Source organism: Bos javanicus, chromosome 13 (genome assembly GCF_032452875.1).
Source record: "Bos javanicus breed banteng chromosome 13, ARS-OSU_banteng_1.0, whole genome shotgun sequence".
NCBI lineage: Eukaryota > Metazoa > Chordata > Mammalia > Artiodactyla > Bovidae > Bos > Bos javanicus.
Window position 1 is genome coordinate 78,051,747 of NC_083880.1, and position 15,795 is coordinate 78,067,541.

Sequence of the window (15,795 nt, forward strand, 5' to 3'; positions counted from 1 at the left end):
TCTGATAACAGGGAATACTAACTTTGAATCCAAATTACATGTTATCCCCTAAAAAACAGCATTCCATTCTTCTCAGTGTACCTGTTACCATCATAAAGAACTATACTCAATTATGTTTTGAATTTCATCCAAAAATTGTGGAAATTTTGTTTTCTCATTAAATAAACACACACATAATTTGATTTTGCCTCTTGGCCAATAAAGCTTAGATAGTTGGGAATTCTCTGGCTGTTGAGTGGTTAGGATTCTGCCCTCATTGCTGAGGGCCTGGGTGCAACCCAAGGTCTCACAAGCCAGAAGGAAAAAAAAAAAACCTAAATGTTTACTAACTTGGACCCACTGTAGAAAAAGTTCCCCGGCCCCTGCTTTTGGAAGTCAAGTTGAATACCAAAGCATCTAAGACATTAAATTCTAATCCTGAATAAAGTATATGCTGAGGAAGAAGAGCACAGCTTCTTAAATATTAACGCACACTTCTTTTTATTATATTAAAATCAGGCAATGGTCTGACAATAAAAAGGCTGCTTATGGAATACTGTTATGTTAAAACTTTACTTACAGGATGTTAAATCCTTAGAACTAAGGTTTCCCCCAGAAAAAGATTAATGGAAACATCAATTGCTTTTCAGACTTGATAGTTGCTGCTTCAAAAGGTGATTTTACACAGACACTAACAAACAAAAAAAACCCTTGGAACACAATGAATTGATTTTATTTCAGTATGCATCCACATCTCAGCATTTAGTGGTCCTGAACAGAAAAGTGGAAAAACGCAGCGATTTGCCAGGAATTTCGGGGATCTGCCGTGCACACCGAGGTCTTTCGTAATCCCTGCTGAGGACTGGGAGAAGCAGCAGCACCAAAACCAAAGTATGCACCGAATTCAAGGTTCTTTTTGTTCCAGTTGTCAGCTTCCAAACTAGACCCGAATGGACTGAAAGGATGACCCAATGAGAGCCCTGTTTAAAACTTCAATTTTAAAAAGCCAAAGCCTTTACAGGAAAAGAAAACAATTCATTCAGAGGGGTCGTGTGTGCTTACAAGTGTCTTCTGTGGCCTTTCTCCAAGTTTAACCACCAAGGAGGTCGCGAGCTGGCAGGTCTGAGTAACCCTGGTGACTGTTCTTTTCACCTTATCAAAACCTGAGCTAAAGAAACGCATCAGCTGATGATGGCAGCAGAGGGTGGCAAGGCTGAGAACCCAATATTCATTTCCCAGGCTGGTGGAGAGTAAACTGTGGTTCCAAGGCTAAATGAGGGGAGGTCAGAGACTCTTTCCAACCTTACCTGATGGCTTCTGGCCAAAGCAAGGAAGCGTCATGGAAAGTGTTGGGTGGTGGTGGTGCAAAGGGACTTGAGGAGGAGGAAGGAAAAAGCAGCACCCCTCAATTAAGGTGGGGGGAGAAGATATGGGGAAAGCCCTGAATTCCTCACCAAAGGCCAATTTCAGAGGGAAGCAGAGGGGTTACAATCTATGCCTCGGCCAAGGGCAGCAGTGGAGGGTGGGGGGAGCAGGATTGATGGCTTGGAAGGGGGGGCATCACTTAAGACTTAGAGAGAGAGACCAGGGATGCGGACAGAGCAGCCCACACGCCAGCAGTGTCCCCCAGGCTGTGACCTGAAACCTTCATGTGTACTCTACTAAGCCACCCCGAGCTGGAGGGCTGTTGCGGGGAGGGGGAGGGGAGGGGGGAGAAGGCAGAGACCCCAGGCCATGGAATCAGCAGCAAGGTGATTGTGTGATGTGTCTTTTCACAGTTGAGTTAGATGTGCCCCACCGGTTAGGATGGGAATCAATTTAAATATAACTTTCTTGATCCCAGAAGTTCAACTATGTGGACAGTGGTTACGCTTGACAGGGTGATTTGTTACAGCACAACTTGTATATTTCAAATGGACAAAAAAATTAGTATCATTTACAGTATCTTAAGATAAACTGCCTTTGAATGGGAGCTTTCTTTCCAGTACTTTGAGGTCTACAAGACGAATCTAGAAAATTTACTACTGCGGAAAATGAAGACTTTAAATCGAATGGGGGCAGGGGAGGGCCTGTGGTTTTTCTTTTTGATTAATTGCTGTAACACTGTCCTTCAGGCGGCTGAGGGAGTTTCATATTTTCTTTAGACATCATTAGGCGCCGAAGCTCTTGCAGGACAACTCTGATGCTGTGCGAGTCCTGCCATCTCGCTAGCACTGATGTGGCTCTTGGGTCCACCTAAAGAAAGGCAAGGATAGAACAGATGACTGTCAGGCTCTCAGACACAGGGGCGCCGTGCGCTGGAGCGAGCTGCCGCAGAAAAGCGAGGAAGGAGCGCGTTTAGGTGGAACACGCTGACCGCCCAGCAGATCTGACATGCGGAATGCCCACAGGATTCCCTCCCTCCCGTGGGTCCCAAACCCTCACGGTCTGGAAGGAGGAAATTACGGATAAGTAAAAGCCGCTCTTACAGACGAGGCACCGATAGCTGGTGAGACTCAACTGGCTGTGAAACCACGGCCTCGCCTGCTGGGCCAGCCGCAGCCACTGCTCAGGGCCTGTCCTCCCCACTCTGTGCCTAGGTGGCGGCCACCGCTCAGGGCCTGTCCTCCTCACTCCATGCCCAGGTGGCGGGCAATGCTCAGGGCCTGTCCTCCCCACTCTGTGCCTAGGTGGCGGCCACCGCTCAGGGCCTGTCCTCCTCACTCCATGCCCAGGTGGCGGGCAATGCTCAGGGCCTGTCCTCCCTACTCTGTGCCCAAGTGGCGGGTGATGCTCAGGGCCTGTCCTCCCCTACTCTGTGCCCACGTGGCGGCCACAGCTCAGGGCAGTAGGGAGAGCAAGGCAAGGGCTCTGCAGACCAGGGCCTGCCCAAGCCATGCCCCCTCAAGTCAGTGCAGCGCTCCCTGGAGAAACGCCTCCAAATGGGAACTTCTCCTGGGTTCAGGACATCAGGTGGGCCTCAGAGGTAACACTGACCACAGCAACAGGCTCAGCTCTTCTCAGCTTCCATTCCAGTCTTCTGAATACCTCAAAACAGAGGGCTTAGGAGCTCCTGTGATGCTAGCACGCAAGCACCCTCTAAGGCTCCTGCTCTCCCCTGGCCAGGACAGCGGCCTCAGAGGCTCGAGAGCCTTCAGCGCGCGGCAGGGGGCAATCTGCCACCCCTGCTCCGCTTTTACAGCATTTACTGGTGTGTCCCCATCAGTGCCTGCTTACGGCAAACAAGACTGGTCTCCATTCATGGCAGTGAAAACAGTGGCAAAAATAAGAAAGCAAGGCCATTACCAGGAAAAAGTATTATATGCCTGTGGTGCACAATTAAGTCCCACGGAGAGAAGCATGGCGTTGGGGGCGGTCTTTCCCCTCTCCGCCTCTACCTCTTGGGGGTGTAGCAGGGAGCTGAAGGCACGCTCGTTTCAAAGTGACCGGCACAGGCTGAGTGGTAACAGCCCAGAGCAAACGCCGCACAAGTTGTGCTTAAACACAACTGGGAAACAGGCCCTCACTCCAAACAGCACGTGTGCGTCCTGCAGCACGTCGTCATCCAAGAATCAAGGAACAAACGGAATCAGGCCCCGAGTGCCCCTGACGTTCGAGCACAAAGAATTTTGGGGAACCCCAGGGGACAAGGAGGGGCAGCAGAAACAACTTACCACTCCATTAGAACTATTAACTCCATTCATATTAATTTTTGTTACAAATCTTACAAAGGGGGGTGCTTCTGGGTATTTAGGTCCACATTCTATTTTAAGGCTGTATATTCGGTTTTCATAAATTGTCTGGAAAAAAAAAAAGAAGGTATAGCCATGTCAGGCAATTACAAAGAATTTAAAAAATGCACAACTTCTGAAACCCCATTTATTCCCCATTTATTCCTGCTGCAGAGCTGGTGTGTCTACTGCCACCATACAGAGTCTGCTCGCGGTTTGGTAAGTTAGTCGTGATCGGTCCCTGCACTAGCGCCCATGAATCTTGGCTTTGGGGGAATATAAAGAAGCCAGGAAATTTAAGCTAGGGTCACTGAAGTCTTAAGCTGGTATCATTAGGCGCAATCAGATGGACTTGCTTTTACGTTCATGTGTCTACACCCTGGTAAACGAAGTGTAAGAGGCATCCTTCATTCTGGGAAGTCATACCGATGTCTACTCACGAAGGGACCATCAGCCGAGGCACTAAACACTGCCACGTACAGAGTAAACAACAGGCAACTCTAGAGAACTTTGAACTCAAGCACAAGGTCGGGTGGGCACAGACACAAGGGTCGCCTCCCACTCCTCAGCACCGGGGTCGCGCTCTGGGAAGGGATCTCAGCCACGGGCACTCCGTCCCTGCTGCCTTAGAACCACCCAAGATGCCCGGCATCGAGGAGGTGGCGGGGGGCCGAGGACGCCAGACCTGCCCAGGAGAAACGGTCCTTCTCCGAGCGCCAACCGAGCCTCCGCTGAGAAACACCGACGAGTCCCACCTCACGGCAGGGAACGGCTCCCTGACACTTCCGCCCGCTGAGCGGCGGAGCGCGCCCCCTTCTCCAGGCGGTTCTTTCTGCCTGGAGCGCTGACCCCCACCCGAAGCACCCCAGCCTCTGAGACCCAGTTCAAGCACCGTGTGAAACAGAAGGCTGCTCACGATTTTCTCATGTGCAGCTGCGTCATCATCACCTGCGTGTCTGAAGACCATACCAAAGCGTGGCTGACACCTCCCGGTCGGACCGGCCCCCGTGGGGGAGACCGGCCTCCTCCGGGGCCCTCACCCGCGCCCCGTGCCCACTGCACCCCGTGCTGCACAAGAAACGGCTCCTGTGTGAACAGTGACATCTAGCGGCCTTTGCGGGGAGCACAGTAAGAAAGGTGATTTAAAGGCTTGAAAACATTCCGTCTAAAATAGTGGCCCGTCCCTAGCTTAAAAACTGGAACATATATTTTAAGATTCAGAAGGCATAATATTCCCATATAAGATTTTCACATCCACTTCACAGCGACCCCAACCTGTAACAAAAGCTCAACTCAGGATTTCCCCCTACCTGCCTTCTTCCCTGGTAAGCAGGAGCACCATCCTGCAGTTACAGCAAGAGGGCAGCCAGCCGTTGACTCCCTTTCCCTCACTTCTTATCCCCAGCATCAGGCATCTGTAACTGTTCAAACGCTGCAGTTACATGACAGGTGCGCTCAGCGTACAAGGTGGGCATATGCTGTCAGAATAAAGGCTGGGGCCTCTAAACGGGAGGCGGGGTACAGCCTGAGAGGATCTCCATGACGGAGGCCACCAACAGGCAGTAATGTACAGGAGGAGGAGTGGGAGGAGACATGTCAAACTATTGCTCACAGTGAATCTGGGCATGAAGGTGGGGATTTGAAAATTAGGGAAAAGCTTGGGAAAAAAGACACCACACTAGGTATTTTAACAAAGAATTTAATACAGGAAATCGGTTAAACAGGTACCACTGGACTGAAAAGTTTTAAAAGAGGAACCTGAACACACACAGAGGTGAGGACTGCAGGGAGCAGATACTACCTTTGTGTTAGTTCAGGGTTATTGCCTTTTTTACCCCTGAAGGCTGGGGGACAAGGGAAGAAAGCTGTAGCTGATCCGGTCTAGAGGCTCGGAGGAAGAGGGCTCCAGAGTTGAACCCAGGTCTCTGAGGAGGGGCTGCTGTGAGGCTGATGCTGGGGGTGCCCCCAAAGGCTGGAGGAACCCCCAAAACCTGGAGGCCTGGACCCACGGCTGATGCCAGGATGAAGGGCAATCACCAGAGTGGCACAGACAGAGCAGAGGCAAGCAGGAAGGAACAAGGCTTCCTCCCTGCCCTTCAGGCTCTCCGCTGTGCCCTCCCCTGGCGCCTGACAGGAAGCCAGCTGACAGAGGAAGCATGGAGTTCACAGATGCCAGTGCCAGGATCCAGAGCAGAGCAGGGAAGGTGGGTTTAGCGCTCACTACCCAGCACCTGCCCAGCCCACTCTGGACCAGGCAAGACAGACTTCCTCTGCACAAGAACTCTGTTCCCGTCAGTCAGGGAACAGATCCTCTGACGGCAGCATTAATTATTCATTTCTTGAATTCAATCACAGTACTACCTGAATATTGTACAGCTGAAGACTTAACTTGCTGTGTTGACTGCACAATTGCAATAAAAAATAAAAAGGCAAAAGGAGGCCCTCTTTCCTTCCCCTTTGCTTTCTGTTCCCATCAGGGTCACTCTGGCCCAAGGCCCCCGTCTTGGCAGTGAGAGCTGTCTCTGGGCTAAGCCTCTGGCCTTTTGGGGCTCGTCCAACCAGTTCTGTGGGCCCCACAGGGACCAACAGAGGGTGCCTGTCCTCCAAGTGATAGGTTTCAGTGGTCCTAGCGTCCCCTGACTCAGCCTTCCAGACCCAGGCCGTGGTTATTTTTTAGTGTTATCTGTGTTCCCCTGCTGCTGCTGCTAAGTTACTTCAGTCGTGTCTGACTGTGTGACCCCAGAGACAGCAGCCCACCAGGCTCCCCTGTCCCCAGGATTCTCCAGGCAAGAACACTGGAGTGGGTTGCCATTTCCTTCTCCAATGCATGAAAGTGAAAAGTGAAAGTGAAGTCGCTCAGTTGTGTCTGACCCCTAGCAACCCCATGGACTGCAGCCCACCAGGCCCCTCCGTCCATGGGACTTTCCAGGCTAGAGCACTGGAGTGGGGTGCCATTGTCTTCTCTGTGTGTTCCCCTAGTAGGCTTTGTTTCAGCCCAACACCTATTTGATCAATTTCTATATTAAATTATCTCTGTTGAAATATTTAGTATGGTTTCTCTTTTCCTGACTGACACAAAGAATTAAATGGTACAAAGTGAACTGCTTAATCTGTACTGTTTGAAAAACTCTATGAGAATATATTCACGTATCAGACAGGTAGCTGAAAGCTTTTCAGGAGGAGACAGGTCAATATATACTGATATGGAAAGATGTCCACAGTCTGTTAAGGTAAAAAAAAAAAAAAAAGCTGCAAAACATTAAGCACAGCAAGGTCTCATTTTTATTAAAATGGTTATGTATTTAGGTTTGTGTACCCACAGTAAATGCCAGTAGAAACACACCACACACCACATGATCAGTTTTTATTCTGTGGAGAGTATAATGAAACGGGGAATGGATCACTGCCCTTTTACTTCACACACTCCTGTAATTCTGTTTGTTCCTAATTATGCGCAGTCTACTTTTAGATAAGTATGTGAGTGAACACACAGCTAGGCTCTAACCCACCCATAAAAACACCATCACGGAGAACTCCAGAGGTGTAACAGTGCTGCTCAACCAGGGCGACCCCCGTTCCTGTCCCACTCCCGAAGTGGCGGGAAGCAGGCTGCCCCTGAGGATGTTTATGGCTGTCCCAACCCCGGGGACGCTGCTAACACCCGCTAGTGGCAGGACAGCTCCAAAACGAAGAACCACCCGCCCAACGCGTCAGCAGTGCCAAGGCCGAGAGACTCCGCTCTGTAACCCGGCTACCATTACACCCCACGGGCAGAGCAGAAATCCTCTACATGCAATGCCGTGGACAGATACGTTTGCCGAATTTTTCAAGGGGCACTTGGACAGGAAGCTTTGCTTTTAGGTTTGGAAGATTTGCTTTACAAAAAGAAAAAATATATATACATATCTATTTTCAAATAGCTAACACACTCACATGATTAAAGCTCACTCAAAGAGTACAAAAAGGTATTGGGAATAAGTCTCCCTTCCCGCCCCGGCCCTAGCGAGTGATTCCTTTTGAAGAACACAACCACCGACATGGGCTTCTTCTCTGTTTTCCAAAGTATTCTCAGCACACGGAAGCACAAGCGTGTCCACCTCCTCCGCCTCCCTCTCCCAGCCCGACCCCAAGTGACAGCACGTTCTGTGTGCTTTGTACCTTTTTCCCACTTAAGTATCATGGAGATCACTCCATTTCAGCACACACAAATCTGTCTCATTCCTTTGAAAAGCTACACAGTACATACTACGGTCTACTGAGAGACACTCAGGCGGTTTCCAGTATTTTGCCAGTACTGAAATTAAGGCATGAGATAATTTTGTACATACAGGATTTGGGGCAATACATTCAAGAAAAGAGGAGTAAATTCCCAGTAGGACTGCTGCATCATTCGGTACATGCTTTCTAAATCCTGGTGGAGGATTCTGTTGAGTAACACAACAAAAATGTAACAGGGAGAGGAGTTCCTCAGTGTTCTATTCAGACGCTTTAATCGTGAGGCTGACACTCCAGTTGCACAGCATACACCTTGTACATTAACCACAAAATAGATTGGTCACAGGAAGCGCCTAGAAGCAGGTAGTTCCTTTATGTCTTTGCTTTTAACCTTAAGGAACAGAAAGTGTACGAGTAAAAAGACATGATAATAAGAATTGGTAAAGATGCAGAGAAACGCACCCCGCATGCGCTGCTGGCAGGATGTGAGACGTGCAGCTGCTTTGGAAAACAGTTTGGCAGTTGCTTAAAATGTAAACAAAGTTATCATGTGATCTAACAATCCCACTCCTACGTATATACGTAAAAGAAGTGAAAACATCTGTCCCCATAAGAGCCTATACACAAATATTCATAGCAGTATTATTCGTAATAGGAAAAGGTGAAAAAAATTCAAATGTCCATCAATTAATGGATAAACAAAACATGGTATATCCATTAAAAAAGAATATTATTCAGCCATAAAAAGGAAAAAGCTACTGGTAAGTGCTATAACATGGATGAACCTTGAGAACACCATGATAAGTAAAAGCCAGTCACAAAAGGCCACATATTGATCCCAATTACATGAAATGTCAGAATTGGCAAACTCAGAGAGACAGAAAATCAGTGACTGTCAAGGGCGAGGAACGCGAGGGCAGAGGGCAGAATGGGAGCGCCTGCCGAAGGGCATGGAGTTTCTCTCTTGGGTAATGAACATGCCCTCAAGTTAATGACAGTTGCACAGTGCTGAATATATGATTAAAAAAACCCACTGAACTGAACACTTTAAAAGTAATTCTACGGTAAGTGAGTTCTCCATTGTGAATTATGTCTCAATTAAAAACAAAGAAACAATGGAGAGGATATATGGGAAGTACCTTGCATACTGCAGCTACTCACTAACAGCTTCCTCTGCAAAGAGGCCAGTTGAAATTCAGGGTACTCTTAAAGTGTCTTAGGTGGAATAGGCTATTTTTACAGAACTGAGCGTTCATTTGTTCATGTGTTTGAGTGGCTCTGCGGCACCGCTGAGTGTGCTCACTCACCACACCCAGTCGTGGTGTAATTTAGGGTAGTCACTGTTGTACGCTGGTTCATCCTCACTACGCTCAAGTCTGAAAATCGGTCTGTTGATTAACAAATCTATTGAACAACTACCTCATTCTGAGTCATTTCCAGGTGTTCTGGAGAGTAAAGAGGAGGGAAGAATAGTTTTCATCTTCAAAAAACCTAAAGCATTCTTAAGAAGAGATGAAACGCAGTGAAGGAAACCATCACTATACTAAGGGCTTTCAGAGACAGCAAGAAATGATCTGTGTGAAGACAAAAGCCTTCTGCATCAGGTTTTCCCTAGTACTTAATGAGATTCAGAAAATCCTGATTTTCACAGATTTAAAAAAAAAAAAAAGATCAAGAAATGAGTAAATACAGATTGCACATTTTTTAACCACCCCCACCCCCCGACAAACAAAGCTACAGGGTCACAAAAATGACTCAGAAAAGTACATGGCAAAGCCAGTCATTTGCCCTGAGCACCTATGACGATCCAAGATGAACAACAGCTGGTCCTGACACTGAGCGAGCCCCACACGCTTCCTTTCTCAGCCAGGGCCAGAGCCCCCGTGTCTTTCTACCTCCCAGAACTAGTGCAGAGCCTTGCACAAGGTGAGCAGAACGACTGACCACCCTCAAGCACAAGCAGACACAGGAGAGGGCTGCTGCTAAGTCGCTCAGTCATGTCCGACTCTGTGCGACCCCGTAGACAGCAGCCCACCAGGCTCCTGCATCCATGGGATTCTCCAGGCAAGAGTACTGGAGTGGGCTGCCATTGCCTTCTCCAGGAAAGGGCCTGCTATGCTCAAAATCTCCTACAGCTTGTCTGAAACGAGTGTCACATTACTGGAGTCTATCTCTTCACTTCCACATCAAATTATTACTTAACACTAGATAATTTTATAATGGGAACAGCTGAAAACTCAAAACATAAATAGGAAGGAGACAATATAGGCTAGTAGTTAGGAATACAAGCTCTGGAGTGAGACCTGGTTTGGGAATTCTCAGCTAAGTGACTCTGTGCAGACTTCTCCAAGTTGGCTTCTGTAAAATGGAACGCAACTACACAACAAGAGCATCCTAACAACGGGCTCTTGTGAGAATTAAATGATGTTTCTGGGGAGTTGACTTCATGCCATAAAAAAAGGTTAGCTGGCATTACGAAGACTGGGAACTCTTGCTAATTACACAGCTTAAGAGAGGTCACATTCCTCATCCCCATTGTCTCTGTCTTCTTTGCAAAGGTCTCTGGTCTCAACAGTGTCTGAACAGACCAGAGCAGACCACGAAGGCAATGACCCTTTGCTGAGTGGCCCAACGAACCAGGACACAGATACGTGACAGGACTGGGAAACGATGAATAAAAACCACAACCCAGGAGGCTCTCCACAGTCTAGACCCTGCCTTCAGGAATGCCGGCTGTATCTGGAGCCTTGTTATTTGATAAGCCCAAGAGTTTGTTCTAAACTACATCTAACAGTACAATTACCTCAAGCCTCACTGCCTACATCGTCACGTAAATTCACACTAAGAGTCTGAACAGATTTTTGCTTACCATTTAGAGGGATTAAACAGCATCAGAGGAGGTTCAAATATATAAACTGAAACTGGTCAAAAAAGAATAGCCACATTTCAGAAACTACACCATTGGTGAGCTTTTCCCGTGATAAGGTAACAGTTTTAAAGGAGGCACAGTGAATGTAAGACATTGACATTTATAGCCGTAGCTCGACGCTTACTCTTGGAGGCCCAATTATCATCCCTGTCCATCTTGTAAGTGTCATGTCTTCGTCATCTTCTAGACCCCAGCTAACTGTGCCATCTCCTACTCCTTTCTGGCCTTCTTCGAGTTCTTCCAACAGTCGGAAATTGCGAGGGACTTTTACTCCTAAAATAAATGGAAAGAGATTCAAGATACTAGCAACTCCAGGGGAACTTGTAAGCCTAGAGCTAGTCGCTCATTACCCCTACCTGACAATAAAGATGCTTACATGCAAAACACTGCTGTAAGTTGCCGCGCCTCAAGCTTGCTGCTCGCGAAGCTACCTGTATCGACGAGCACACCAGAAGGAGGGGCGCTGGCGACTAAACCACGGCTGGGTGACAGAACCTAGAGTACCCCGCCCCCGTCCCTGGAGCGCTGACAGACGTCACAAAGGCTTTACAAGTAGAAATGCTAATTTGCGCCCCTGAGTTTGACATGAAAACCATAAATAAAGTGTTGATAAAAGTGCCTTGGAAGAACAGAGGGTATTTCTTTTGTTTTATTCTTGTTCTACATCTCTGAGTCTAAGGGTGTGCTCCTTTGCTGGAATGACTCTTAAAACTACCTTAGAAGGAACAGCTGCCCTATTCCGAGCATGTAACAAGTGTCCCCTTCATCAACTCAAGAGTCAAGTGAAGGCAGCACGGATGAAAGTTTTCAAATATTTAAGTCACAGTTTCTCGTGAAAAAGCTAAAGGAGGGTAGCCGGTTCTCTGCTTTACCTGTTTCTAAAATTCCCCAAGCCTGGCAAGCAGCTCAGGGAAGCAGGCACACAAACACCTCTCCAGGTTCATGCCGCTGTGCCCGAGTTCAGGCTGAGGCGCGCACTGCTTCTGGGTGTCTTCCAGAACAGAGTCCAGGTACCAGGGCCAGCTGGGGATGCTGCTCTCCCAACCAGGCCTGTCCACCTGTCCCCCACCTCCCCTGGCACTCAGACTATTTCCTCCAGGAAAAACTCGGGATCCAGGCAAGTTACCAGCTTTCTTTACTGAGCCCCCAAGGCCAGACTCTCAGAGCCAAGCAGCACTTCGCAGATGACTGTGAAGAAAGACCCACTTGGAGGGACTCAAAGCTGTGGGAGGTGTTTCCATTATATTTTAGTATTTTCCAAAGTGCAGAACCCGCTACTATTAATTTGACTGGAATAAATATCTGAGGACATCAGATACTTTTCCAGGCACCAGGCAATAAGCTGTGAACAACACAAAAATGCCTGCCCTCATGGAGCTTACATCCTAGATGGAAATACATGTAAATTATTAATATGACAGATGGCGGTGCTCTGGAGCAGAGAGTACTGATGGGGGAAGTTACAATTTTAAATAGGGAGCATGATTTATTGGTGGCTGAAGGGAGAGTCTTCCAGGCAGGGGCAAAGGTCCTGAAGCACAACCTTGCCCAGAGTGCCAAAGAACAGCAAAGATACCAATTTAGCTGAAACCAAGTCAGTGAGATGGAAGATTAGTAGGAAATCAGGGGCTCCAACTGTGAAAGAAAACACTGGAGCTGTGAGCAGGAGTGATGCGGTCCCTCTGGCTGCTGTATGAAGAGCGCAGTGAGGGGAGCCAGGGCAGAGACAGGAGGCTGTGGCAGTGATTCGCAGGTGACAGCTGCGACGGTGGTGAGAAGTCTCGCTATTTCAGAGGTCTGAGTGGTGAGACGTGCTGGCAGGCTGCCTACGAAGTGTGACAAAGAAGCGTCTATGGCCCCCAAGCTTTTTGAAGATGGTACATGAATGGATAGTTCACTCTCTAGTCATGTATTTATTTTTGAGAATAACCTATTTAGGGCAGGTAATATTATACTAATTTTTCATTTATGACAATGATAAAATTTTCCTTTTAAAAATAAATATAAGCAAGAGAGTCATCTGACTGAAGAAAAATATTAAACAGCACAGATGGTACTTGAAACTTAACAGAAAAATCCTGAAAGCATTCCTGAATGGTCCATTTGGAAAACACTAGCATTTTTCACCCAAAGACTAGCCAACTGGATTATTCAGCTACACTGAATAATTAAGTCTCCTCCAGCAAACACAAAACTGAAGGAGGTTTTTGATATTATAAGCAAGAAGGCAGACAATACAATGCCTTTTGTTTACAAAGAGTTAAATCATTAACAATCCTAACTACTTCGGCTCAGGGAGAAAAATCACTGTGCCTCACCACTGCTATTGCTCCTGGTTAATTTATAACCCCGCACTAATACAAATGAATATCCCTACACCACAGAATTGTACTGATAGGAAGACTGGTAAATATCTGAGGTACCTGTTCCCAGATGGGGTGACGGGCTGAACTGTGTCCCTTCAAATTCATACACAGAGCCCCAACTCCTGGCATCTCAGAATGTGCCCATGTCTGCAAACAGCCTTCAAGAAGGTGATTAAGCTGAAATGAGGCCACGAGGGTGGGCCCTAGTTCAGTCTGCCTGGTGTCCTTATTAGAAGAGGAAACCCAGGTGCCCAACAGGCATGCACACTTGTACAGAGTAAAGACCACACGAGGACCCAGTGAGAAAGCAACCACCTGCAAGTCAAAGAAATCAAACCCGCTGACACCTTGATCCTGGACTTCCAGCCTCCAGAATTTTGAATTTCCATTGTTTTAGCAACCCAGTCTATGGCACTCTGTTCTGGCAGCCCTCGCAAACTAATATAGACGCTAAGTGATGTCTTAAGAAATTTGGAAAGGAGACCAGATGGTGACAGTGATTATCTCTCGGTGCAAGAATTATGGGTGACTCCAACCCCCTTTCTATATTCTATGATTTAAAAAAAAAAAACCAAAACCACGATTGTGGTATTTGATCAAGAAAACACTTAGGAACCATGTCAACCAAAGCACACTTGCGATCCACTTTGCCTCGCACGCCTCCCCCAGGTGAGTCACACGGGTCATGCTCCCTCACGTTCTCCAAGCCTTTCGTTACCTGGCACCTGGTTGAAGTAAGGACTGAGGATTTCCTGAGAGGGGGAATCTCACCTAATGGTATTCCCTAAGAGACTAACTCTCTAAGTGGTCTGTGTTTTTTAGTGTTACCAAACCCTGTTCAAATGATCAACAGCAAAGTCCAGTAGCTGCCATGGCTAAGACCTTCATCACTGAATGAAGTTATACATGTGACCTCTATTTCAACTTACTCTCTTTGGCAAGATAAAAAAAATGGGCTTTTTTTTGGGGGGGGGGGGTGGGGGGAGCTGCGCCAGTTTGCAGGACCTTAGAGACTGAAGCCAAGGAAGGTCCCAGAAAGCACTAAGTCTTAACCCCTGGAGCGCGAGGAAATTCCAAACAAATTGTGCTATTTTTTTGGTGTCAGATCTTTAAAGTCAGGTTGGATTAATTACTTCAGGTGTAACTGTTCCTCCTGTAAACTTTAGCAAAGAATATCCTTATGGCTGTAAATGTTCCCTCTTCATCTAACAACCAGGTCTAATTAGGAAATCCTTTTTGTAAAAAAACTTTTTTGGCTACACCTCTTTGCATGTGGGATCCTAGCTCCCAACCAGGGACTGAACCCGAGCCCCCTGTGGGGGAAGCAGAGTCTCAACTGCTGGACCGCCAGCGAGGTCCCCCGATTAGGAAATCTTCATCCAAATATCACAAGCTCGTTGCTATCAGTTTCAAAGCAGGTAGTGAGTTTGACATTCAATTACTTAAAGCGCGCAAAGCCCACATACACAACTGAACAACAACAAAAAAACGAGGAAGTTAAATTTGTTTTAGGTTAGCATTTGGAACAGTAACTGAGCACCACAGAGGACAGTCAGCTTTGGTTACTTCCATACTGACTTTATAGGGTGATTCAGTTTGAGTCAATTATGAAACAGGCATTAAAACAGCTTAATAAATGACAAACTTTGGATTGGCCAGTATCTACTAGGCAGTCTAGAAATAGTCCAAGCAGGAGCTGGAATATACATATAAATATCAGAATAACTGTAATATATACTGATTAATTACAGTAAGCATTTAGTCTATCTGAATAGCAGTTCTCAGCTTTTTTGGTCTCAAGACCCTTTTATACTCTTAGAAATTACTGAAGATTTCAAAGAGTCTTTGTTTATGTGGGTTATAGCTATTGTTATTTATCAAATTAGACAATTAAAGCTGAGAAATTGTAAAAATATTTAACTGACTTAATAACTAACCACAACAAACCACTGTGAGTTTAGATAAATAACAGACACCTATATTTTCCAAAGAGAGAAAATAAATTGCTCAGAAGAGTGGCATGGCTTTGCAAATTTCTTTAACATGTCTGGCTCAAAACAACAGGAAGTGTTAAGAACTGACGTGAACTGGAGAATACATGTCCTGTCTAAAGGGGACAGTCACTCCTTTGCTCTGGCCAAGTGTCTGTGGTTCAGATTCTGCTTATGTGCCACCGTTCTGCAACATCTGAGGTCACCTAATTGTTCTCAAAAACCCCTTTGAACCTTAACACCCGAGGTTTAGCTCAGAGGGTATTTTAAACCCTCTAAGGGTAAGAGTAAGTAAAGACTGATAAAGGCTGCAATCTGGCATCAGGCAGTTATGCACTCAGTTAACCTTTATTTAGCTAAATCTTGAAGAATTTAAGTCCACAAAGTGGACAGCTTTTTAAGAGGGCTGTTACTTTTTATTTTTTAGTTAATTTTCCCTAAGCCATAAACTTATTTTCACTCAAAAACTGATTAAAAGCCTGGGGAAGAACAGCCAGCAGAAATCAGGAACTGAAAAAACATACAAGTATGCAGCGATTCATTTAGCTTTTTCTGATATTTAAAGAGAAGTGGCTGATGAGTACCTGGTTAGCTGATACACTGAA

General features: G+C 46.7%; 1 protein-coding gene across 6 annotated transcripts in view; it reads right to left on the reverse strand.

Moving 5' to 3' along the window:
* Positions 1–690: 690 nt before the first annotated feature.
* UBE2V1 (ubiquitin conjugating enzyme E2 V1) overlaps positions 691–15,795 on the reverse strand; it is a 28,015-nt gene continuing 12,910 nt past the window's right edge. For 3 of the 6 annotated variants that reach the window (XM_061437938.1, XM_061437940.1, XM_061437939.1), the window contains 3 exons: positions 10,958–11,106; positions 3,633–3,758; positions 691–2,214 (listed from right to left, as the gene is read on the reverse strand). In XM_061437938.1, the coding sequence (XP_061293922.1) occupies positions 2,068–2,214; positions 3,633–3,758; positions 10,958–11,106 (422 nt within the window). In that variant the 3' untranslated portion in view covers positions 691–2,067. The other 3 variants (XM_061437944.1, XM_061437941.1, XM_061437943.1) reach the window with 3 other exon arrangements.